The sequence below is a fragment of the Spermophilus citellus genome, assembly GCF_964194105.1.
Source record: "Spermophilus citellus genome assembly, chromosome: 14".
NCBI classification, from domain to species: Eukaryota; Metazoa; Chordata; class Mammalia; order Rodentia; family Sciuridae; genus Spermophilus; species Spermophilus citellus.
The window spans coordinates 27,540,023-27,567,732 of NC_138194.1; the positions used below are offsets into that span (position 1 = coordinate 27,540,023).

Genomic DNA, 27,710 nt, shown 5'->3' on the forward strand with positions numbered 1-27,710 from the left:
TGTCCCCCGGGCCAGCGCGCTCCTCCCTCTTCTCCACTTCATTCACAAGGTCTCAGCACGCAGTCCCGCTCACTGGAGTCTCTTGCTCGGCCCCCGCACGCGGAGAGGAGGGCGTAAGAGGGGACATTTTGCAGACGCCCTCTGCACTCGTATAGCGTTTCCCCCACACTCTCAGTGTTTCCCAACCTGGGGCTGGAGGAAGGGAACTGAGGCCCGATCACGGGTCCCGCCCTCGTGGAGCCTGGAGTGGTGTCCCCAGCCCCCGTGGCGGGGAGGACGCCGCCGCCAGAGGGAGGCGTGACCTGGGATTGCCCAGCCGCGGGAGGAGGCGTGAGGGGGCGGGGAAGAGGCATTGCAGTGGAAGGAAGAGGAAGGGAGAAGAGGGCGCGCAGAGACCCGGAGCTGCAGGAAGGGGAAAGCGGAGGCAAGCATTCGCGGGCGTAGTAAAGACAGCAGTCGGCTTTGTAATAAAGATCAGGAACACGCCGGACGCATGCGCACAGCCAAGGGAGGCGAGTCGCCGGGTGCTTCCCCTCCAACAACTCTGGTGGACGGTGGGATCGTGAGTACCCGGCTTCCTTCACCGTTTCCTTTTTCCTCTCACACTCGCCCGGAGGCCTGGGGCTGGGAAGTGGCAGAGGCCGGGGGGGGCGCGCACGCTCGGCGGGACCTGGGGCTCTTGTCGCCACGGTGGCGCGGGAGCTCGTGGGGATCGGTCAACACTTCCCAGGGTCCAGCCTCCTTCGTTAGCCGGTGCCTGTGGCGGGTGGGGGGACTGGCTGAGGAGGTGTCGCTGTCTAAAGGGGGTTCACAGGCCACCACTATCAATATCTATCCGATCATTCGGAGCGTCGCGCGGTTCCATCTCTGTGGCCCCGGCTCTGTGACTGGGTGGGGGACGCGGGAGTCTGGCTCTTAAAGTCTAAAATGCATATTGACCATCCCAAGCACATTTGAGAAACTCCGGACCAGTAGAGAGGTCGGCATTCCGACTGGATGGGGAGACCGCTGTGGAAGGGGCAGGGCGCCCGAGGCGGGCAATTCGAGCGCAGGTGGGAAGGGAAAGGAGACACTCCCAGAATCTCAGTACCTTTCTTCGGAGAAATGCAATCTAGACAGCGGCGGGGAGCAGGGCCGGAAAGTGGGCGTCCGGCACCAGCACCCTGGAGGGGCCGGCTTGGTACCGGCTTTTACCGGGAGACTATTCACGCCCTAGAAAACTTAAGGGGCAGAAGTGTCGTTTAAGGTGCGGGCGCCGCGGGGAATTTCTTTAAACAAACCCAGGTGGTTGATCTTCCGTACTCGGAGCTGCTCTAGGTAAGTTGGAACGAGTCTGGGCACCCCGGCTGCGGGAGAGGCTGGCTGCTACGTGCGGAGGGGAGGTGGGTGGTGCAGAGGAGGGTCTGTGGCACAGCTGCCTTCCAGCGTTGGGGGACGGGGGTGGAACTGGGGCCTTAGGAAAGGGGGTCACAATGTGGGATGGCCCTTTTGGGGATCTCTGAGCGCGGTGATTTCCCCACCCACTCCTACCCGGGAATGGGTAAGGGAGGGACTTTAGGAGAGGCGGCGCGCGGAGGTAGGAGTGGGCGTTTTAGGGAAGAGGTTTTTGTGCTCTAACACTTTCCGCCAGGGGGAGGAGTAGGCGAGAGAAGGTGGGCGTTGGGAAGGGGTTGTCTACGATCTTTGCAACCTACCCACCCCACTTGCGCATTTAGAAGGGGCCTTGGGAGAAGAGGCGCGCAGGCACGGGGATAGGTCGTGAGCTTCCCGGGTTCGCCAGCATCCAAGGAAAGCCCAGGCGGTGGTCAGGGCCAGCAAGCGACACCAGCTGCAGGCAGGACGTGGCTGTGAAGAGTGTCTGGGGCCAGGCTAGGGGGATCCCGAAGGAAGCATCTGCTGCCCTCGCAGAGGACAGCATAGAGAAGTGAATGTAGTAGTACAGGATTTCTGTCCTTAAGGAGGAGAAAGCTAGAGGGAAAAAATCTCTTTCCTGTTAAGAATGTGGCACAGGCCAATCACTCCACGTGAATTCCCCATGCCATACCACCCTAGACGTTCGGCTGGGGTTCATGAGTTGTGGTAACTGCAGTCAGTGCCCTCAGTGCTGGAGCGACCCTCTAGACCAAAGGCTAGCAAAAGCAGTCCATTGTTTACCAGGTGTTCTGAATCGCCTTGGTAAAGTGTGGGGCGCTGGAAGCTCCAGCATCAATCAGCATCAATCACCAGTCACCCTCCTTTGGTCAGTGCCCATCCTCCTGGGCACAGGTGGCAGGACCCTGGCTTGTCTTCATTTTACTTTTGGTGGTTCCAGACCATGGAGTTAACCAAAAAACGTCCAAGCTAACCCAGGAGTCTGACTTCCTTCCCAGACTTGGCAGGGACATTTGTAACGGAATGGCTCAGTCTGTAAATCCTTTGACACAATCATAATTTGCAAGTTTACTAGTTTTTTTTTTAATAAAAAATTATTACTTAATTTTTTTGCACAAAATCTAAATTTCTATTGGGTCCCATCTTGTTTATCTTCTATTTATGAAGCAGTATCTTTTGTATTGGGTATCAGTAACACATATAACAGGGATTATTGCCTAATAGGTAATATTGCCTGGAATTTATAAACCACGGCTAAAATCCCAACCTAGATTTGTGACCTTAGACACACATCTAGACACAACCTCTCTGTGCTTTAGTTTTATCATCTGTAAAATGTGGATAAGTAAAAATCCTATCTCATGGGGTAATTGCTTCACTCAGTTGAGCTCTTACAACTGCCTGGCACATACAAAGTGGAATTTCTTATTACAATTAAATTGGTGCTAAATGGGCTAAGTGGACTTCAAAATATAAAAATATCAGAAGAAAAATTCATTTTTTGTATGCTGTAAAGAGTACACAATAATATAGGCATCCATCATTAAAATCAGGAAAACAGTAAATGTGTGATATCAATATCTCAATCTGAATATGATGCAGTTTCATATCATCTGGATCCTTTAATTTCAAATAATTATGAGGTATTTACATTGAACTTTTTTTTTTTGAACTTTCAAACAGCATTCTAAGAAAATTCTTTCTAACCCTCAAAAGAGTTCACTTTGTAAGACATACATTTTAAAAAAAACCCACATCATCAGGATATTTACAGAAAATCCAGTATCTTCATTGAATTACTTCAATGAGTTTATTTTATTTCAAAATAAAAAACTTCATTGAGTTTATTTTATTTTATTTTAATATTTTGGTACCAGGGACACTTAACCCCTGAGCCACAGCCCTTTTTCTTTTTTATTTGGAGACAGAGTCTTGCTAAGTTGCTTAGGGCCTTGCTAAGTTGCTGGGGCTGGCCTTGAACTTATGACCCTCAAGTTGCTGAGTCCATTTTATTTAAGAGATTCTAGAAACTTACTTAGAAGTTAGAAGGGCTAACTTCTCTGAGATCACTGTAAACATTCTACCCACAATACGCATATCAAAAATTTAGAATGATGACATCAGATTACTTTTTTTTCCCCCTACCTCTTTTATTGTACAGATGAGGAAACATCCAGAAAGGCTATAAGGCTATGTGGGGGCCGAAACAGAATTATATCCAACTCCCTTCCCAGGGCTCTTATACACCACACTGATGATTTCTTGTATATCACAGATTCGTGAAACTATCACAAATAGGAAACCAGAAAGTTTACCTAAGGAAAACAATGTGCAAGCATGTGTTACCTCCAACACCATGAAAGACCACCAGTGGTGGCATGGCTACTGTTGTCCCAAGGCTTTGTCAGGGTTGTTCCTATTGTAAGACGAGACCACATGACTTCCCTCCACTAAGCTAACATCATTGATCAAGCTAGAGGTGGAGCCAGCTGTAGATTTTAAGGCTCCACCTTAAAAGGGTATACATTCAGGGGCATATTCTTTTCATCCCTTGAAGCAGTTTTATTTTGAAAATCATTTTTGAATTTTTCTCAAATTCTTAAAATCTCCTTTCTGACAGCTTTGAAGATATTTTCTCTCTACTTTTTAGGAGAAGATGTCAAAATTATTCAAGAGATCTTATTCTTCCAGATTTTGTGGACTAGCAAGAGAAAATGAGGGGAAATTTTTTTTTTTTTTTTGTCGTTTGTTTGTTTAATGGTAATGGGGATTGGACCTAGGAGTGCTTAATCACTGAGCCACATCCCTAGCCCCCCCTTTTTAAAAATTTTATCTTTTATTTTGAGACAGGTTCTCACTAAGTTGCTTAGGGCCTTGCTCAGTTGCTGAGGCTGGCTTTGAACTTGGGATCCTCCTGCCTCAGCCTCCTAAGTTGCTGGGACTACAGGTATCTGTTGCCGTCCCCTACAGGGCTGTCTTGTTTTAATGCAATAGCCCAGTTAGTGGTTTTAGTTCAGGTACCTGAATATAAATTTCTAAAATCCCATTGTTCATTCATTTCTGCCTGGAACAGTCTAATGACAACCACCTTCCATGTACTATGTAGACAGTGATTTAAAGGTCTAGCTCTTGCATAACTGGTTTAGGGATTCTATGGCAGAATCTTTCAGGTGAGCAGCTTGTCCTATATAATATTAGGAATAGTTCATTTTCCAGGGAAGGTACTTCTAGGAATGGTGCTTATGTCCTTGAGGAAGGAAACCATAGTTCTCTCCAATGTGTGAATTGAATATCTTACCCTTGACTTTATGTCTCAGTATAACTACCACATGTTCTTCTTAGACAGAAATGCAGTGCATTAAGCAGGGAGTGACTTTCTAGCATGCTCCCAAGCCAGTTCAGCAGAACTGAGTTTTGAAATCACATGTGTCAATCAGGTCCCAATATGATTATAATATGAATCACTGTCCAAATGGGAATATTTCAGATTGGTTTTCAGTGCACCACCAGGTGACTCATAATGTGAGCTTCTATTCAAATAAGTAGAGTGTCAGTCAGCAACTAATAGGGTTCACTCTGAGTCACAGCTTAGCATTCAGTACAATAAGTGTGAGTGAGTCACTGACTACCACAGGCACCATCTGAGATAGTCCCTGAATGCTACCTTGAGCTGCTAGGAGCTTAAGAGTTTAGATGATGCTGCAGGGCGTGAGTCAGTTCATAGTACAATCTGATGGGCTCTTGAAAAGGCCATTCACAATAAAGTTTGATGCAACTGAGTGCTGAAGACATTATTACATGATTAGGAATTCAGAGAATAGATTACCTTAATTCTAATATGGCTATTTGCATGGGGGAATCATTTGTAAAAAATGAATACTATGCTCAATTGCCCAGCAGTTATATTTCACATGAATTATTTCCAGAGTTATTAAATCCAGTTGACCTTTATGGTTTCTAGTTATTAGTTTCACTCTATTGTAAAATCCAATTTGAGTCTATATGCCCACAAGTTTGTGCTGCAGCTCTAAGGCTAGTAGTACTTGGCACTGCTTCTTCACCTTCTTCTCCTCCTCCTATGTGTGTTTGTGAGTTTTCTAACTCTGAGTTACATCCTCGGGCCTTTTAGATTTCTTAATATTTGTAAAAGTCTCATTAATAATTAGGGTGGCACACACTTGTAATTCCAGCAACTCAGGAGGCTGAGGCAGGAAGCTTGCAAGTTCAAGGCCAACCTTAGCAACTTAGTGAGGACCTATGCAAATTAATGAGACCCTGTCTCAATAGAAAAAAGAAAAAGAACTGGGGATATAACTCAGTGGTAAAGTACCCCTGGGCTAAATCCTCAGTACCCCCCCCCCAAAAAAAAAGTAATAAGTCCCTTTTAAACTATACTTAAAAGTAAAATAAATGATGTATCAAAAATATGATTTAAAAAAGAAGTTATTATCCTTGGAAACAAGATTGGACTGCTGTTCGAAGGTACATGTATATTTTTCTCTATTCATCTTCCTATGGTTCCAAGAGAATCCCAGATGTATTGGTTCTGACATATACTCTTATTGTATTTTTAAAAATATTTGTTTCTAGAGATAACTTGAATACTAATTCATATATCTCTTGCTCTGTAGAAAAGTAGAGATACTTTGCATTTAATTGAAACTTTCATAAAGAGTGCAAATCCTTCTGACTTATTGTAATTCTTGGCAAGTTCAGGTTATTAGGACACATTGATAAATTAGACTTTCTTTCTTTTCTTTTCTTTTTTTTTTTTTGGTACCAGGGATTGAACCCAGGGATACTTAACCACTGAGCCAGATCCCCAGCCTTTTAAAAATATTTTATTTAGAGACAGGGTCTTACTGAGTTGCTTAGAGCATCACTAAATTGCTGAGGCTGGCTTTGAACTCGTGATCCCCCTGCCTCAGCCTCCTGAGCTGCCAGAATTATCAGCACATGCCACCGTGCCCAGCAATAAATTAGACTTTTTTAAATTGAAGCAAAGTTTCTATAAGAGTGTTATATTTCACTGAGGAACCATGAGGTACTTTGGTGAGATTCATAGCTTTGAATTATATTTACTTGCGTTATAAATAATGTGTAGACATCATTTTTGTTCGTTTGTTTGTTTGGCATCAGGGATTGAACCTAAGGGTGCTAACAATTGAGCCACATCCCTAGCCCTTTTTATTTTCTGTTTTGAGACAGGGTCTCACTAGGTTGCTTACAGCCTCATTAGGTTACTGAGACTGGCTTCAAACCTGTGATCCTCCTGCCTCAGCCTCCTACGCCACTGAGAAGGTATCCACATCTTAAGAATACATCTTAATAAACTTTACATGAGTATACTGCCATCTGAGCACCATGGAGTTCAGGGTTCTCAACACCAGCATTATTGATGTATTAGGTTAATTAACTGTTTTTGTGAGAGTCTGATCAACATGTTGCAGGATGTTTAGCAGACTCCTGATCTACTGGGTGCCAGTAGTACCCCTCCCTAAATGGCAATCAAAAAAAATATATCTAGATATTGCCAGCTGTTTCCCAGGGGCAATTATTCCTCATAACTGATCTAGATCAATATATAGAGTATTTCAGCCTCCTTCACTCTAGGAGACCCCACCTTGCTTCCTCCCAGTCATTATCCCCACAGGTGACCACTTTTATAACCTCTCTTATCATATATCAGTCATACCTGGTTTTGAACTGCATATGTATTATATAGTACAGAATCTTTGTATCTGGTATATGGCTCAGCAGTATATTCTCAAGATTCATCCACTCTTGTTGCCCATATTGTTATTTTTCAATGCTGTGCAGTGCTCCTTTTGTAAATAAAACCCAGTGCATTCCATTACTGTAGGATACTTGAGTTATTTCTGGTTTGGGGCTATTATGAGTAACATTTCCATCCTTGTCTTTTAATGAACTTAGGTCCTTTGAATATAATTGCAGGAGTAAAATTGCTGGGTGGTAGGTCCAATATATGTTTAGTTTACTAGAGTCTGACAGACAGTTTTTATACTCCAAATCAATTTACAATCCTACCATCAAAGCATGTATTGCTTCAAGTCTTCACCAGTACTTAATATTGTTCACCTATTTAATTTTCATCATTCTGGAGCTTTGAAATGGTATATTGTTGTGATTTTAATTTTTATTTTCCTGATTACTAATGATGTTGAACACCTTTTTGTATTCTTTTTGGCTATTTGTACAACTCCTTTTTTTAAAAGCTTTTGGTATCAGGGATTGAACCCAGAAGCTCCTATCCACTGAGCCACATCCCCAACCCTTTTTTAAAATTTTTTTGGAGACAGGGTCTCACTGAGTTGCTTAGGACCTCACTAAGTTGCTGAGGCTGACTTTGAACTCACACTCCTCCTGCCTCAGCCTCTTGGAGCTGCTGGGATTAGAAGTGTGAGCCACCATACCCAATTATTTGTGTAATTTCTATGGAAAAATTGCTCCTTTAAGTCTTTGGCCCATTTTTCTATTGTATTGTCAGATGTTGATGATGGTGATGATGATGAAGAATTTGTAGGAGTGCTTTATATATTCTGAATACAGGTTTTCTGTCAAAAATGTATGTGTGTGTTGCAAATGTCTTCTCCAAGCCTGTGGCTTACCTTTAAACTCTCATTTTTAGGGCCAGGCATGTGGCTCAGAGGTAGAGTTCTTCCCTAGCATGCACAAGAGCCTGGGTTTCATACCTGGCACTGCACACAAACACACATACACACACACACACACACACACACACACACAGAGAAAAGAAAAGAAAAGAAAAAAAAAGAACTCTTATTCTGTTATCTCTTGACTTCATAGTTGGAAAGTCATATTTCTTTGAATATAATTTCTTTTTTTCTGGCTAATATAAAGTTTTTCTTTTTGCTTTTGGCTTACCAAAGTGAACATAATATGCCTGGCTATGATTTTCTTTGTACTTCTTGTGTGTTAGATTCACTGAGTTTTTTTTAATATTTTTTTAGTTGTATTCAGACACATTTTTATTTTATTCATTTACTTTCATGTGGTGCTGAGGATCAAACCCAGCACTTCACATGTGCTAGGCGAGTGCTCCACTGCTGAGCCACAATCCCAGCCCTTCACTGAGCTTTTTGTATCTGTAGGATGATGTCTTTCATCAGCTCTGCAAAAATTTCACTAAATATCTCTTTAAATGTTGTTTTTGTCCTGTTTTTTTCTTTCTCTTTTTTGCTCTCAGGATTAAAATCATGGATATGTTAGACTATTTTCCTTTTTCCTCTCATGTCTTTTTTTCTTTTATTGTCTCTTACGTTCACTTCTTTTTTTTTAATCTCTCCTTCAGTTTGAATACTTTCTATTGTTCTGTGTCTCAGTTTAGCCTGTTTTCTGATGTGCATTGTTCATTGCAGAATGAGTGAATTGTTCTAAATGACTGTCCATTTGATTCTTTAAATAAATTTAATTTCTGTGATGAAATCCCTTATCTTTTCATCACTTTTGGCTATCTAATTTTTGTCTACTAAATCCAATATTGAGATTGTCCATGCTCCTGTATCTGTTATTTGTGGGTTTTAAAATGTTCAGTAATTCTTATTAAATGTAGATAGTGTGTATAACTGAACTATGTAGGTTCAGATAATATCTTCCTTCAGTAAGGAAGCTCCCTCAGAGGGACATTTCAGGCCTAACATATTGAACCAGGCTGATACTACTTGCAGTACAAGAAGCCGTGACTTACCTCTGTTCATACCTGTTGCTTGGGCTTTGGATGCAGATCCTGAGGTTTTTTAGCTACTTAATCTTGGAAGAATGGGAGGTTGTCAAATTTGCTCTTTGCCCCCACCTTCCACATGGCTTCCATGTTTGGTAAATGTCTTAAGGAGGTCAGCCATATGCTTGAGGAAGGTCTTGGTACTGAAGGGGACTTGTTCTCCCACATGACATATTAGTTTCTTTATATCCTTAGCCCATGCTAAGAATCAGCAAGGCCCCTGGGAAGAAAACTGTTAGTGGCAGACTACTCACCTTAAAAGTGGCATCCTTCTCAAAAATGTTAGTTGATTTAACCTTCTTTGCTTCCACAATTCTCTGATGTCTTTAGAAATGTAATTTGAGCTATTTATCTGGCTTTTTAAGTTGTTGTGCAGGAATGGTAATGTGCCTTAACCAATCAACATTTTTTTTTAGTCAAGTTTCTTTCCTTCTATCCTTGGATGACATTTTTTATTTTTATATTTTATCATTTGTTTGCAATGGAACTCAGAAAATTGAACATTAACTTTTCCCTTTTGTATGTGTAAATGTACATCTTGTGAGTTTAAAAATGTTGGAAGGAAAAACATATTTATAATTCTTGCAACTCTTTATGCTTCAAATTGCAGCTTGTAATTTGAAATGAAATAAAAGTGGGCTCAAATTTTGACTAAATCACTACTTTTGTGAGCTTATGAATCTGAATGTGTATAACTGCATTAATAATACTAAATTTATAGTAGTAAGGGAAGTTTAAGAGAGTCTTTAGTGAAGAGTGCCTATTTTATTCATCATTATTTAAAGCCCCTGACCATGGATTATTTGACTTTTAACATTTACTTTTTATATAGTTATATTTGGTATAGATTCTAAAAATTTTACCATTTGAACAAGGTTCTGAATAAAGCTTTTTAATATAAACCTGTACCACCTAACATTGAGGAAAATTCTACTTCTGATTATTTAAAATTCATATTTGGCCAAATCTTTGTAATTTATAGATTTTTTTAAAAGTGGCTCCCTGAAATTTGAAGAATTTAGATAAAATTTAATTGATGAAAGAATTACGTTCAGAATGGTCATTCTCAGTAAAATCTACATCTACTTTGTGTTATATCCAGTAGAGGTCATTATAAGATATTGGCAATAAGAAAACAGTATTAAGAAATGTTAAGAAAAGGCTAACAGTATTTTCTGGAAAGGACAGCTGGTTGACCTTTGCAGAGGAGAGTCTGTGTGGGGGCTGTAATTTTAACATCATGTCCACGAGTGATTTAAATATTAATTTTCATATTAAATTTCCTGTTACTGAGCTGCTCTTTTATGTCAACTTTGGCATTTATTTTTTAAAAACACTGAGTCAATATATGGAAACAACTAGATTCCACTCTCATTCTGAGATGAAAATAGTAATCATGGAGGCAGCTCTCCTGACTGGGCAAAGAAAACCGGAATTTCTGTTTGTATTCCTGAAACTGGGTACATAGCTCACTCAGTCTTTAGTTCTTCAGTGCTATGATTGCTAGCTTTGCTGCTCTAACCTCCAGGTTTTGAGAAGAACTTGGGGGCAGATTTAAGTCAAGGTATAAGATTTATTTATATACCAAACCAAACTGTAATTTATCAAATTCTCACTAGGCTAAGTTTTTGCTAAGGCAAAATAAGTAAATAATTTCTAGCCCTTTGAATGACTTGTTAGGCAATGCTATTCTTTTGGAAAATAAAGTATTTGTTATCAAAAAACACCAGAACATTGTAACTCAGCCATGAGTATAAATTTGGCTTAAAGGATAAAAGAGTACTAAAGAGTATGAAAAAGGTAAACTTGTGCAAAATAAGTGAAAAATTCCCCTTGGGCACATTAAATAAAAGTAATAACTATATAAAAGCTTCTGTTTCTTTCCCTTACCTTCTAGTGACCCGTTTTCAAAATTGTGAAGGCATGAAAACTATAGATACTGATTTATAGAATAAATTTGATGAATTATATCAAATATGTTCTGAAAACCAGGAAGCAACATATAGATTATATACATACCTCAATTATATACTTCCCTCAATGGACCTAAGGATCTCTTCCTGGGTACCACCTCTTAAAAATGCCATTACTTCCCAATACCACTATCCAGGGTCTAAGCTACAAACATATATATATGGGCTATTTTACCTATTCTTAGTGTGTGTGTTTGTGCAGGGTGGGATCTCCAGGGTTCTCTATACCTAACTGATTTAAGTTGTATCACAAAAATAGTTACAAATTGCTATGGTTCCCTACAAAAAGTCCAAAATGCACAATCATTAAACATTTCAATTCTTTGAAAATTTCTTTAATTTTAGATCTGTTTGTCCAACCTATATGTCTAGTTGACACTTTAGGCCAAAAATAATGGTGATATAAAATTCAGTAGATATTTTGGTGTGAATTATGGAAAACCAAACCTTGAGGAAAAGAGATTCTCTCACACATTCCCTAGGAACAGAAAATTAAAACATTCTGTCAGCTCAGCCTGTGGAGAACCTCTTGGGATTGCTGAGGCTGTATGGGATAAGGTAGTGCACTGGGGTTTCTATTAGCCAATTCTAATCAACAGCAGACTGCTGGAAAAAGGACTCCAGAGGCACTCACGGATGGGCATCCATAAATAATCCAAATCTATCTGATTGGGGCCCATGCACACCTGAGGTATGAGGAGCAAAGCTCTGGGGGTGATGAGATGGTCCCAGACCTCAGACTGAAAGATTAAAGTTTGAAATCTGTTTGGGCCTGACTTGGATATATCAGACATACTTGGATAGGTCAAACTCAGACACACCTGTGAGTCTGAGTTTGCTCACTAATAAATTTCATGTAAGTAAGGTGTGATACACTTGCTTGTGTCGACATGGGGGGAAATTGTGCTTTCATTGGAAATTGTTAGTGGAGAGACCACACTCTCATAAAAAGTTTAGATTTGTTCTAGTGTCATGGATTGTCATAGAAAGTCACAGGAGATTATCATAATCTGAGCTTTATTTTAAACAGTAAAATATTGGGTTTTGTAGACCATATCTTTTGCATTAATCTGTTTTATGTTGCTATAATGAAACAAGTGAAGCAGAATAACTTTCTGAAGAAAAGAGGTTTAGTTAGCTCACAATTTCACAGGCTCAAAGGCATAGCACTGTCATAATCTCAGGTCTGATGAGGGCCGTCTTGGCTGTGTCACATCATGGTAAAAGCACATATGTGGAAGAGATCACATAGGAAGCCAGAGAGAGCCTGGCATCCCATAGTCTCTTCCAGAGAACTACCCTCAATGACCTAAGGATCTGTCACTAGGTACCACCTCTTAAAGATCCAATTATTTCCCAATACCACTATCCAGGGCCTAAGTCACAAGAGAAGATTATCATAATCTGGGTTTTATTTTATTTTATTTTTTTATTTTTTTTCAAAGAGAGAGTGAGAGAGGAGAGAGAGAGAGAGAATTTTTAATATTTATTTTTTAGTTCTCGGCGGACACAACATCTTCGTTGGTATGTGGTGCTGAGGATCGAACCCGGGCCGCACGCATGCCAGGCGAGCACGCTACCACTTGAGCCACATCCCCAGCCCTCTGGGCTTTATTTTAAAACAATAAAATATTGGGTTTTGCACACACTTGAACCTTAGGGGACAAACCACATGCAAACTATAGCAGCACTCTGTGGTAACTGCTGAACTCTGCCACAGTAACAGGAAAACCATGGAGAAGAGAAGAAAGGGGAGTGAACTGGGTCTTATTGGAACAGTCCAGGCAAGAGACAGGTCCCACCTGAACAGCATAGACGAGGTACATAGGCCTGACATACATCTGGAGATAGAACCAGCTTTCTTATGAGTGAAACAGAAGACCATAATGAGGAAGGAATCAGAATAATTCCTTGGAGATGAGTGGTTGGCAACTCTCTCTAGGGCCATGTATAAAACCAGAAAGTCTCCCTGGACCGGGAGACTCAGGAGTCCATTTAGAACCTAAAGTCTAGGATATCAATCAGAGTTCTGATTTTGGTGTCAAGTAGGTTGGACCTCTGTACTCATTGCAGATTTTATACCAAAGGTTTTTGCAAAAACTCGGATGTGAACATTATGTGATGCTTTTTTTATTGTGCTGGTATTGCACAGAATACTCACAAATATTATTTAAAACTGAATAGTCCAAATCAATGCACATCATTTCTTGACAACAGTGTAGCAAACATTTTTCCCATCTGAAAAAAAAGGGTTAACACCTTTAGTTATAATTGATTTGTACATTATAGTTGAAATATTACACTTGAGAAAGTTTACTACAGTGTTGTGAATATGAAGTTACAAAATTTAATCTTGTGTCTGAAGATTCTGCACCCCTGTCATTGGTTTTATCATCAGGTGCACGTTCCTCAGTGCCACTCATGTAAGATGTGTTTACCATTAGTTCTGCAATGCTTTAAACAAACCCCAGTATCTGCACTGAAAAATCTAGGTTCCTGGTTTGCAATGCATGAGAAGATAAATGTGTAGTCATATGACGTTAGTGAAAACGGTGCTGCTCTGTTCACCTTTTAAACAAAGTGGTAAACATATACCATGCAATGATTTTGCCGTTAAAGGTTATAAGCCAAGTTTTAGGCTGGAAAAAAAAAAGAAACCAGAGTGTGATGATTATGCAGTGGCAAGGACTATGTGGTTAAATATAGCATGCGTTTGGCAGTCAGGAGAATGCCTGGGCTTGAAGGAATAATGTAAATTTATTATGCTATTCATGATATGTGACTGACCTTTATTGTGGTACCCTACATTATCATGAGGTTATGGTGAAGACTTCTTGAGCATAATCAATAGGATGTTATTACTCTAGAATCTGTACTTTTCCCAATTATCTGTAAACCATCTCTTGAGAGTTTCTGTTTATTTATAACAGGTGTCAATAAATTCAGGCACATGGGCCAGATCCATTCCAATTCCTTTATATGGCATGAATACTAAAAATAATTTTTATATTTGTAAATTGTTGAGGGGGATCAAAAGAAGAATAGTATTTTGTGACACATAAACATTTTATAAAATTCAAATTTTATTATCCATAAATAAGTTTTTACTGGAACCCAGTTAAACTCACTTGTTTATATGGTATCTGTGGCTGTTTTCGTGCAGCAGATACAGAGCTGAGTAATTGCGATAGAAAACATACAGACCTCAAAGCCTATATTTACTCTCCCGTCCTTCCCAGTAAACACTATCTCTGATCAATAACATAAATTTTAGTGTGGAATATTACTATGTTCTTGTAGAAAATAGTTTATATGAGAGTAAATATGAAAGTTTAACTGGTAACAATGTTCTTTCTTACAGAAATGGTTTATTCTCAGAATATTTTTTTTCAGAAAAACAGATCAAAAATCCCATTAAGGTAATCTCCTATAAGAAATAAAATCAAAGGACCCAACTTAAAATTCCTTTGCAGATCCACCATTTTAACATTCAGCATCTTCATATTAACTGAAAAACTTAATAGCAATTAACAAGCCCCAAGAATACTAATGAAGAAGGACCACAGGGATATAATATGCAGAAAGGTTTTCTATATAAGAGAGCTCAGATGACTTTCAGAGAATCAAATTACTTACAGCCCTAAAGCCTTAAAAAGGATGGAAGCTCACTAATTCATATCATTTACGACAGGATTATTGTCCCAGGATGAAACATTCTGACGAATTGTGGACCCAGGCAAACTCTGAGGAATCAATGCTGTTATGTACAAGAGATCATAGAGAATTTATCATGGGGAAAAGGAGACCATGAAAAAAAAGAAAGGTAGAGGGAATTTTTGCCCAGAGAGACCTATCAGGAGCCGGAAACACTAGTTACATATGAACATACCTTTTTGTACATTTTTCTTGTCCTTAATTTGCAGATACACTAACATGTTTCACAAACCATCTGCTGTGATTGATGGAGAAGATACATGCACACACACACACAAACATATACATATTTATCTTCCATGTGTATATTCAGCATGTAGTCATCCCAGCTTAGTGTCTGTAAGATTAGTGCCCAGCACACACAGAATGAACTAAAGAAGCCCCCCAAAGAGAACCAGACTGGAGGGTGTCTTTCTGCAGCCTGGAAAGAGATCCTACCCTCACTTGTGATCAGACAAAGATGCTTTGTCCATTAGTTTCCCTAGTTCCAGCTATAATTCAGGGCAGTGATGCAAGTGTCGTTACAGATGTCATTCCTCAAAGACAGTTAAAATAAAAATGAATGCCCCTTTTAAAAAACACCGTAACCTTATGATAAACACATTTTAAAATATAATGTCCATGTAACAACTGTAATACTTCTATTGTACCCAGAATTAATAATTAGTGTAGTCTACGGGCTGGGGTTATGGCTCAGTGGTAGAGCAGTTGCCTGGCATGTGTGAGGCACTGGGTTGGATTCTCAAAAGCACATAAAAATAAATAAATAGGGGGCTGGAGATATAGCTCAGTTGGTAGAGTGCTTTCCTAGCATGCACAAAGTCCTGAGTTCAATCCCCAGCACCACCAAAAAAATAATAATTAAAATAAGTAAAGGTATTGTGTCCATGTACAATTAGGAAAATAAATAAATAAATAAATAAATATTGTAATCTAATACCTAACCATAATCACATTCTTTTGCATTAGGGATGGGGATTAGATTTATTAATCTTGCCTTACCCCCATCTTTTTCATGCACCAATTTGCAGAAGAAACTGGATCTTTAACCCCCTCCCCAGCATGGTCCCACCTTCTGAATTTGCTGCTTCCTCATGGTGCTAACTCTTTTCTCAATTCCCTGAATTCCTGCAAACTAGATCTTAGATCCAAGGACTTGAATGCATTTGGCTTCAGCAGTTGGGCAAGAAATCTTGCTCTATGGCACTTGGTCTTCCCACTACCTCACATCAGAGGGACACAATGTCTGCATGATTGGATCGGCTCACTTTTAGTGAGTTTATTTCTGAGAGCTCAGTGGGTTAGTTCAACATGGCTGATAGGTCTGAAGTGTGTCTGTGAGCATGCTGTGAAAATCTTGACAGTGTCTACTACAGGCCAGCTCTTGGATGCTCTGTCCTTCAGCAGGGCTGGAATGCTTCCTTGGTGCTAGTAGAAGAACTGAATCCCAGGCTCTCCCCTTGTACATCCAGGAGCTACCCCTCCTTCTTCCTCTGCTGACCCAGGAATCAATGAGGATTACAATGACAATGAAATTGATGATGTTGCATTTTCTCTCTGCACTGCTGATTTGGAGAATGTTCTAAGTAAAGGAAACTGCAACACCTTCAGAAATGCATCTAAGAATATCCGAAGTTGCCTAGCCTCTTGCCCTGGTACTGAGGTACTCAGACTGTACTTGGAAACATGTTGCAATTGGGGAACACAGAAGGGGCTTTATCCTTTTTATCCTGGGAGGCTGTTCCTTGTGTCAGCCCTGAACCAAAGAAGAAATGCTGCCTTCTTGGGCTCCCTGCTTTCATCATTAGTCCAGGCACTTTAATAGAACTATGGATTTGTAGAGGATTTAAATTCATATCAAATTTCAATTCACATTCTTTGGGCTATATCAAAGCATGCATAATACATGATACCCTGTGGGCTCTAGATTTACTTAGATTTCAAAACCAGAGATAGAAATGAAATATGTACAAGATTGAGCACAGTAAGGGCTTATGTGGCATTAATTGCACATATTCATGATCTTCTCTATTAAATAAAACCTGAAATGTAATTAGTTAATCTTTGTGCATTGCTGTTTCTCCAGATGCACTGTGGAAACTCACTTCTCCACCAGTGGACGTAGGAAAGATTATAAAAACAATCGTTGTCTACGCCAATGAGCTCTTTAAATGCGTTTCACCAAGGAAAGAACCTGCATTTCTTATCTCTGTACTGACTTATGTCTATAAGAGAAAATGCTGAAATCTTGTGTAACATGACTGTCATTTTCATCTGCATTTCCCATGGTAGCACAATGTTCAGGGAAACTATTTCCATGGCATTTTAGTTTCAAATGCCCACATTAAAATGTCTGCTAAATATTAGGAATTATACATTGTTTTGAGCTTGGTGTAGCATTTACTCTGGGGGCCAGCCTGCTCCCCACCCCCACACTGAGTGTCCTGTATGATGCTGCATGTTGATGTGGTGTGATGCTCCCTTGTCCATTCTCGTGTCAACTGCCTGCATGTGTCACTTATATATGTCAGAGTTCCCACCCCACCGGCCCACTGAATCTGCTATATTCTTCTTCTGTGGGCTTTTTTTCCTCCTTCCCTTTTTGGATATGTCTAAGTTTTAAGCCACAGAATCATAAATTTATGGAATAGGAAGAAAGAATGGCTGGGCCAACACAAGCCCAAAGCAGGCAGATGACTTATGTAAGGTCACCAAGTTGGTGACAGAACTAAACTCCCATTCTGTGCTCCTGTTCTTATTGGTATTCATCCCAACTGCCTTTAAACTAAATTAAAATACCAGCATTTTAAAACTATTTTATTGACTTATGATTCACATACTCTTCAATGCACCCATTTAAAGGATATATATCTCCACAGCTTTTAGTATATTCACAGAGCTGTATAACCATCCCACAGTTCATTTTAAATCATTTTCATTGCCCTGAGAAGAAACCCCACACTCAACTAGCCATCACCCCGCAGGCCCTGGTGACGACTGAGCTACTTTCTATTTCTGTAGTGATTTAGGGTTCTCTAGAGGAACAGAATCAATAGGAAGTATAATTATCAAAGGAGGACTTATTAGATTGGCTTATGTGACCAGAAGCTGGAGAGTCCACAATGGCTGTCTGCAGGCTGGAGAGCTGGAAGAACCAGTAACTGCGCAGTTCTGAAGCCTCAGAACAAAAGGGATCAACAGTGCTACCCTAGTCCAAGACCAAAGGCTTCTGGAGAATCTGCTTTGGAAGAGTGAAAAGCAAGAGTCCGATATCCTCAGACAAACGCAGCAACAATCAAGAACTTGCTGGAGAAGAATCAAGCTTGCATCTGCTGCTACTTCCTTGTTCTTCCAATTTTTATCCCATCCAAGCCATCTTTCTATTGGTCGGTGCTGCCCATGCTTAGAGACGATCTCCATTTCAGTTGGCTATCCCACATGCCAATCATTCAGACCTATAAACCTCTTAATTCTTGGCATCTCCATCCAATCAAGCTGACAATTCAAATTAACTATTATATGCAGATTTGCCTTTTCTGGACATTTCTTATGGATGGATCCAAATGACATGTGGCTTTTATTAACTGACTTCCTTCACTCAGCAAAATGCTTGCACCCTTCAACCATGGGGTGGTAGCATGTACTGAAAGAATTTAAATGAGAAGGAAAACTTTCTCATTTGCAAATGAGAAAACTGGGGCTGAGGGAGATGGCCTCACTGCTAAGGTCACAAAGCCTGACAGTGGAACAGAGAGGACATCCTCTGCTGCTCACCCCACCCCATGGGTTTCCTCGAGCTCTCAGGGTACAGAAGTGCCCTGCTTGGAAAACTGGCAAATTTACATTCCTCTTCTTTAGCCTTTCCTTTCTCAGCTTTGCAGCACTATTTTTGTCACTGCTTGCATGCACTTAAAGGCATTTGAGTTTACTTCCAGGTTTGTGAATGGTTGAGATGCCAGATGTCTTAGGATGAATAAGTGGGGTCCCTGCTATTCACTCTGTGCTGAATTTAGACACCAAGGTACAGGACCAATTTGTTTGTGTTCTTAAAGCACAATCAATACAAGTTGAGTCGTTCTTATTGGAAATACTTGGAACTAAAGGTGTTTAGAATTTCAGGTCTTTGGAGTGTTGTTTTTTTTTTTTTTTTAATTTTGGAGTATTTTCATATATGTAATGAGGTATCTTAAGAGATTGGGCCCAAGTTGAAAAATGGAATTCATTTGTTTCCTATAAACTTTAGACACATAATGCATCCGCTTTTTTTTTTTTTAACTGCAACCCATCGCATAAGGTCTGTGTGGAATTTTCCACTTGTGTTATGTCAGAGCTCAAAAAATTTCAGATATTGGAGCATTCCATATTTTGGATTTTTTGGATTGGGGATGCTCAACCTGTGTAGGATCTTTTCATAACCGTCTATTTTTCACATTAAATATCAGAAAGTACTTATTTAAAATAATAATAATGGCCCTGGAGTAGCTCTTAGTTTTCAGTGACCTTTCATATACACACTCATTTAATACTTCCAGTGAATCTCAAGGTAGCTTATATTATACAGATGAGGAGGTGGAGACTTAGAAAGGTGAAGTCATTTGGTCCAGATCTCACAAGCCGAAGAGGCCAGGATGGAGAGGCAGTTCTGACAGGCCATGCTCTTTTCCGTATATCACAGGCTGCTCACCTGGACTTCTGGATATGCTTTGACAATGGCTCATTGTTTCCAGTGATTCTTCTTTAGGAACCAGCTGGGGTGGAAGACCAGCCCAAGATGACAAGAATCTTGCAAATATACCCTGTTTTCCCACTCAAGCCCCTCTGGCCCCAGTCACTGCAGGGATGCTATATGACTCCAAGAGATGCACCCCAGGGGTCCTCTCATGGCTTCCCACACTGCTGTCTAGAACTTTCAGTAGCCACAGAGCCCTACATGGTTTCTTAGTGTCCCTCCTCTTTCATTTCTTCAGAACCTGGCTAGTCTTCAAGGACTCGCCATGGCCCTGATCATTGGAGACATTTTCCACTGAAATTCCTGCATTTGGGGCTTAGAGGTAAGGATAATTGTCCTTTTGCTCTCCATTGCCACTTCTAAAACATTTCTTCTCTGGGAGATCCCACTCTTAAATTCTGATGCATGTTTACATGATGGACAGACCTTCAGGACTTTATGCTGGGTGAAATAAGACAGGCATAAAAAAGCAAAAACTGCATGATCCCACTTATCTGAGGTAGCTAGAGTAATTGAATTTATAGAGACAGAAAGCAGGGCGGTCATTGACGGGCTGGGGAAGGTGGGGAGTTACTGTTAATGGGTACACAGTTGCGTTTTGCAGAATGAAAAGAGTTCTGGAGGTGGCTCGTGGTAATGGTTGCACTTAATGCCACTAAACTGTGAGTGTAAACATGGTTAAAATGATAAATTTCATGTTGCGTATATTTTGTGGCAATCGTTTAAAAACACCTCTTGTGAATGAATGTCTATGGATCGAACCTCTGTAGTGTCGTTCCTTTTAGTCATGAGCTGCCCTCAGGTCCCTCCCTACTCCTTATGTAGAAAACTCCAGCACACAGGCCACCATTTCCCCTGCAGCGCTGTTCCTGATTCCTTCCGTGTCCTTGTCAATACTCTGAGCAACATCTTCCTTGACCTCTCAGGAATCTATTCTGTCACATCTCCACGTTCACTTACATGCTCACCCCTGGGGTTGGGCATTACCAATGGAACCTTCTTAGAAACCTCATCCTCCAACCCCCTGCTCATGACTATGCCTTTCCCTTCCCTCTCATTCACTCTCATCCTTTATCTGCGAGTTTCTGTGGCTGAGGCCTCCAGCCCACTCACTCTCACATATCCGCGCAGCCCAACATCTCTTCCTCCTTCACCACACATCAAGAATGTCTGGAACATTCCAATCCCATGTGTACTTGCAGTTCCTTCTTCTCAGAAGCCTCATCTCAACGTTTTTCTATGCCTGCCTCTGCATCCTTCGCTGTCACTTTGCAGAGCCCCTGATGGCCACCAGTTGTAATGGGCCCCTCTTCTCAGGCATCAAGTTCTCTTAACAAGGTTTTAATGGCTTTGGTCTGTTTCTCTCACTGTGACGTCAGTCCCAGGCAGAGATTGTCTAGCTCACCCCGTAGGCAAGCCCAGAGCCTGTGACACTGACTGATGTAAGTGGTGCTCCATACCTGACTGTGACCAGTAAAACAGGAAGACCCTTTGAAGACAAAAGTCATATTTTGAATCTTTTTACCCTAGATGTAAAATCAAGTCGTGTTTGACCTGGTCCTGTTAAGTCATCAAAATCTCAGCACGTTTTCAGCATTTAAAAAACTGAAAGAAAGCAGCTAGGAAGGATGTTAAGGATGGATCCCTCTATCATTTCTCACAGTGTGCTGGTGACAATATCCCAGGACCCTGGAGCATATCAAAGTCTTTTGCAAAGGCATGATTTAGTTTCTTTGGACTCCAGATTTATGCAAAGACCTCTGTTAGATTTCTGCATGAAACAGATGCTATCTCAGCTAGGATCATAATTTTAAAAAAAATTCTTCCTCCATCATATTTTCTTCTTCTTTGACCTAAGGATCAAAAACATTAAAAGGACAAGGTAAATAACTTCTAGAGGAGTAAAATCACAGAGTGACATTGAAATACAGAAAAGAAGGCAAGCAAGCATCTGGAATCTGGTGAACAGGCTGTCACAGCTAGAAGTGGCTCCCAGGGCCTGCCTCATTGACCTTGTGAGGCTCACAGAAGTCAAATGACCTGGCACGCTGCAAACATCCTGAAAATTGTGAAGCCTCTGCTCAACCCTTCCCCCATTATCATGTCTCCTTCTGGCCTGCCTGTTTTCTTGTGAGCTTTTAAAAATATATATTTATAACACACAAAGAGAATGCACCTATGGCTTGGTAAATTGTTACAAACTGAACACATCTGTGTAAACAGCACACATACCAAGCTCCCAAAAGCCCCCTCAATAAGGCAAACACCATTTTGACTCTTGATATTACAGAAGAGATTTTTGCAAGGTGTTGTGTTTTCTTTTCATAGAATTGCTCAGTATATGCTCTGCGGATTGAATCTAGGGTATCACCCAGGCTTAAGCATGTACTCTGTAACAGCCACAACTCCAGCCCCCCTTTTGCATCTTGTTTCACTCAACATTATTGGTAAGATTCATCCACATGTCGAAGTCATTGTAGATTATCCTCATTGATGCATATCCTGTTGTAGGGATATATCACAATTCACTTAACCATTCTACAGCTGGTGAGCATGTGAGTTACTACAGGCTACCTATGCAGTAGATCAGGAGCATCCTAACACGTGTATGTGTGTGTGTGTATATATATATATATATATATTTTTTTTTGCAGCTATTCTGAGGAGTACATAGCGAGGACTGGAATGGCTTGGTCAGAGGCTGTGCACAAGATCAGTTGTAGTAGATTCCGAGTGTGTTCCAAAACATACCAATTTACATTCCCATTAACAATGAAAGAAAATGCTGGTTGTACCACAACTTTGTGATCATTGGTGTTTTTTTCATCATTTTAATCTGGTGTATGTAGGTGTGGATGTGGGGTACGTGTGTATGTGCATGCTGTTTCCTCTATATTAAGAGGTTCAATATTTTGCACTCGATCATTGTACTCATTATTAGGTTATGGACACTTATACAAATGAAGGAAAACATAAATATAAAAGCAAAATGACTGATATTAATATTTTTGATCAGGGGACAAATGGATCAGTTCATGTACTGACAATTAATTTTCTGTAACCAAAATGGATAGGTTAATGTATTCAGAAGGCATGTTATCTATATTGTGCATGTAACATATATTCATATAAGTACATATATATTCAGCTGACACTTTTTTGTTGTTTTTTTTAGTACTGGGAATTGCTTTACCAATGAGCCACATCCCTAGCCTATTTATATTTGATTTTCAGATAGGGTCTCACTAAGTTGTCTAGGCTAGCCTCAAACTTGCAATCCTCCTGTCTCAGCCTCCATGCCACTGAGATTATAGGCTTGTGCCACTGAACCCTAGGTACTATTCTACCACCATGAAAGAAAGCACTGATCCAATGCTTTACTGTAGGTTTCTTTTAAAAATATTCTGGCTGGGCATGGTGGTACACGCCTATAATCCCAGCAACTCTGGAGACTGAGACAAAAGGATCATGAGTTCAAGGCCAGCCTCAGCAATTGAGAGGTGCTAAGCAACAGATGTATTCAGTTTGTAACAATTTATCAAGCCATATGTGCAACAGCCATATAAACAAAAGTGTAAAGATTTCCATTTATTTAGAGACTCTAAATAAAATACAAAATGGGGCTGGAGATATGGCTCAGTGGTTGAGTGCCCCTGAGTTCCATCCCCAGTACAAATATATATATAATACATATATGTTATATATCATATACGCTATACATATATACGATATGTATATGTTATACATATATGTATTATATTTATACATATGTATTACGTATGTTATACACATGTATTACGTATGTTATACACATGTATTGCGTATGTTATATATATGTATTATACATATATATATATTCTGAATACAGTGAACAAATAGACTTCCCCCAATTGTTACAAGAAAAGAAATATCTATTTAGAGAAATTTGTCAGTTTGACTAATCTGAGATGCCAGTTACACAGTCCCAGAATTAACTTCAATCTTATCATGGTTACATCTCCACTCCCATTGGTTGCTTTCCACAGCAGTTAGGTCCTAGAGGGACAACACACAAGAAAGTACAGAAAGCAAACCTGACTGGTTTCTGTTGACCACCTTTGCCAGTTCTCTAACCCTGGGGACCTATGTGAGACCACCCAGAAGCCTTATGCTTCTTCACCCAGTTCAGAATCTAAGCAAAGCAGCATCCGGCAGCACGTCCTTCCCGTTGGCATGACCTTCTCACCTTTCCACAATGAAAGGTGCTTCCCAAGCAATGCACACTCCCCACGAAGCCAGCTCCCTCCCTGTCAAGTCTCACCACTAAATACTGTTGTAAAAGGAGCAGCAAAGGAGACCACAGAGCTAGGAGGGACGTGTAATGCTCTCATAGCTCCAACCAGAATTTTAAATTTTTTAATTTAAATTTCCATTTCCCCCCCCTAATTACACAAAGCAAGAATGAAAGCAGAGTGCATGATTGGGAGACTCCTGTCAAAAGCTATAGGAGAATACAACAGTCACTAGTATGGCAATATGTAAAAACATGGATGTGTAACTGATGTGATTCTGCAATCTGTATATGGGGTAAAACTGGGAGTTCATAACCCACTTGAATCAAATGTATGAAATATGATATGTCAAGAGCTTTGTAATGTTTTGAACAACCAAAAAGCTAAGCCCCAGACGTTGAGTGGGGGTCCACAGGAAAAACCTTCTGGGAGATGTAGACTTCATTTGGTTTTGCTATTATCAAGAAGTGGGAGAAGATGGGGAGGACTCTGCCTTTCTTGAACAACTGGACAGGGAGTAATTAACACTGCTTACTGAAGTTTTTTTTTTTTTTTTTTTTTAAAGAATGGGTTGGTTTATCTGGGGAGATGATGGATGATAAGTTTGATTTTAGACTTCCATTTCTCCATGTTGTAACTATTTTGCCCTGTTTTTTTTTTTTTTAATAGTTTGCAATGATTGCTCTGAAATTCTCATCAGGGAGCCTTTCTCTCGCTGGGAACCGCTAAAATGCTGGCAGACGTTTTCATGCAAACCATTAATGACTGCCCAGCATGGACTTCAGCAATTTGAAAGGCCCTAAAAGCAACCCCACAAAGATTTTAATAAGTGTTTTATACTTTTCGAGGTGCTGTGGGTTAAGCTGTCACTGGGGAGGCATCTCACCTGCAGTATCCTTGAATAATCCCATCGTTTCCTGGGATACAGAAAGCCCATGTTGAAGATTTCGGTCGGTACTTACAAAATGCTCCTTGGTCGTGGGTTGCTATTAAGAAAAGACAAGTAAAAACATGCATGATTTATTAATTTCCCTCAGATCATACTCATTACTTCTGGTATTTCCCAAAAGGCGACTGTAAAAGTTGAATTATACTATATTCACTTAGTAACAACAGAAGAGAAAGACACTATTATTATAGCCTCAAAGTCTTCATTGGCTTAAAACCTCCAGTGGCTTACAAATTTGGCAACAGCCATATAAACAAAAGTGTAAAGATTTCCATTGTAAGTCACTGCAAAACAGATGGTAACATGCTTAAGCAGGTTTTTTTTTTTTTTTTAAAGATGAGAACATGTGTAAGTATCCATCTGGAAATAATTACAATTCAAAACAGTCTTTTGTTACTATTAAGCTTTCAGTTGTCTTCTACTAAAACAACAATGAGCAAACTTTTTCTTCAAACAGCCCTCAAATTATTCAGGCAATAATGCCAATATGGTTCCTCCTCCCCCCTTGCCCTCCCCCCAGCAATGGAGATCTTTACCACTGAGCTATATCCCCAGTCTTTTTTAGTTCTCATATTAGGACAGTCTTGCTAAATTGCCCAGGCTAGCCTTGAACTTGCAATCCTCCAGCCTCAGCCTCCCAAGTCACTGGGATTTACAGGGGCGCATCATCACACCGACAAAAGACAGCCGTTTTTTGGAAACTCGTAGTTTAGCACAGAGGCAGAGTTTAAAACTGCCTCTAAAACCCTCTAGCTACTAAATGCAGTCCAGCTTTCTGTATCACATGTAGAGGAAGACACAGGTTTGATTCAATTTTTTGGTCTCTGTGTTGAAGTCTTGTGTAATTCCAGGTCTTCACTCATGGTTCATGATCTGGAGTGAGTTGGGCTTTTACCTGATGTTGGCCATACCACAAGATCAGGTACCAGCATTCTCTCTGACTTAAAACTGGCTCACTCTGAGCATCTTACTAAGCAAAACAGAAACACCATGGTGGATCAGGAGTCAGCTTATTTCCCAGAAGCTAATAATAACAGGTGGCAGCCTTAGGCGGGCAGAGGGCTTGTTTGTGATTTAATTAGCATCAGGTGATCTGGTGTTATGCTGGGAGGATGTGATTCAGAGAAAGCTGCATTCACCTGTTGCTATTTTCAGAATAAAGCAACTAAACCCAGGGAGAGCTTAGCATGCAGTGGGCCCTGTTGGTTTCTCGGGCCTGTTTTCTAACCTCATTGTGGAGATTCTTGAATAAGAGAAAATTAGCAGCCCACAAAAGGCTTCCTGTGCCCTAATCAGCCTCAAACCCAAACATCTTCAGACACTTTTCCCTTTAGGCTCTAGAAGCCTAATGGTCTTTTATGAGATTTATGTCTCCCTCCGGCACTTAGTCTCCGACAACAGCTGGTTCATTTTTACTTCCCTTTTCCTCCTCCTGTTCATTTGATTTCTTTCCATTTCTACATGACGTAAGAGGCATGGGCGGAGGAGAGGGAACCCAGATAGTGGGTTCCTCCTTCTCCACCCACAGTTCAGCATCTAGTTTTAGGAAACTGCATGCAATTCACACCTAGCCCCTCTGCCACTTGGCTACTGGGTGCACCCTGCATGTGCTATCCAATGTGATATCTATAGAAAAGCACCCTGCATACAGGGCAAAATAATATTAGAAAAAGCTTTTCCAGTGGTAAGGGAAACCTAGAAGGCAGGAAGACCAAGAGGAGGGTAAAATTAAGAGCAAATTGGAACATATTGTGCTAAATACTCAGAAACATGACTGCAGAGAACAAGGAAATCAGAGAATCTCTTGAGACCACAGTACAGAGAATATTCCTGGAATATTCTCTGTGCTTTTCACGAACTGAGGTACCACAGTCTCTAGGAGCTCAGGAAGCAGTGAAATTAATACAAATGGAATTCATGAGGAAAGCAGCTTTGTTCTAAATATGGAGCCATAACAAAGACCTGATCTTTTGAACAGACTCAAAATAAGGGCACAACTGAGGAAAGAAGATTAAATTAGAGCATCTTGGTGTAAGGACAGGGGAATTCTGACAACCTTATGAGTTAGGAGGAAGACGGCTTGTTTGTAGTTAAGCTGGTATAGCTGGTGTGTTGGGAATTACTAAAGCTGTGAAATACCCAGAAATAGCTCTCTATTTTCACCTCCGTCATTAGTGACTTCTTCAATGTGAGAATAGAAAAGAAGCCAAATCTCACATCAATTAATTTTGCAACAGACTGTAACAAAAGTCTGGTAGGAATGATTGAGTGGCTTGGCAGGAAGGATGGGTTCAATGAGATGTCTTCTCTGCATTCCTATCTTCATTATCTCAGATAAGGGAGCTATATTACCATTCCTCATGTTTATGTATCACACTTCATGTGAAGAGTTGATGCTCTCTCTCTTGACAGCATTCTTATATCTATTGAGACTGAAAGAACCTTCCAAAAAATAGTTAGAGATTAAGAGAGACAGTCCAATGCAGGTAAGGGTGCTACTGGGAGATAAGCAGCTAATAGGCTCTTGCATCTCATGACGGTTTAGGCATCTAATGCCATCCCAGAAAAGTGGATGCAACTTTATGCTTTGCATCTAGAAGTGAGCAAAATGAGGAGCCAAAATACATATCTAAATATAGATGGAGTTAAAAGTAATTATCTAGCAATGCCATGATGTCCCACTCTTTTACTCTAGGAAGGATTTGATCCAGTAGGGTCATTGGGGACATTAAAATGAGAATTTGGGTGACCCATAAGAAGCCATTTTTAATATTCATCCCTCAAAGGTTGACAGACCTAAAATGCTCAGGGGTGCTTTAGGACTGAGGGAAGTCCCCAGCCCTTTTTAATTTTTAATTTGAGACAAGGTCTTACTAAGTTGCTTAGGACCTCACTAAATTGCTGAGACTGGCCTCAAAGTCTTCCTACCTCGGCCTCCCAA

The 27,710-nt window shown here is 40.4% G+C and overlaps 1 protein-coding gene across 1 annotated transcript in view; it reads left to right on the forward strand.

Moving 5' to 3' along the window:
- Positions 1-382: 382 nt before the first annotated feature.
- Positions 383-27,710, forward strand: part of RGS20 (regulator of G protein signaling 20) — a 72,735-nt gene continuing 45,407 nt past the window's right edge. Inside the window, exon 1 of the mRNA XM_081266282.1 lies at positions 383-562. Within this exon, the coding sequence (XP_081122408.1) occupies positions 494-562 (69 nt within the window). The 5' untranslated portion in view covers positions 383-493. The remainder of the gene's footprint in view (positions 563-27,710) is intronic.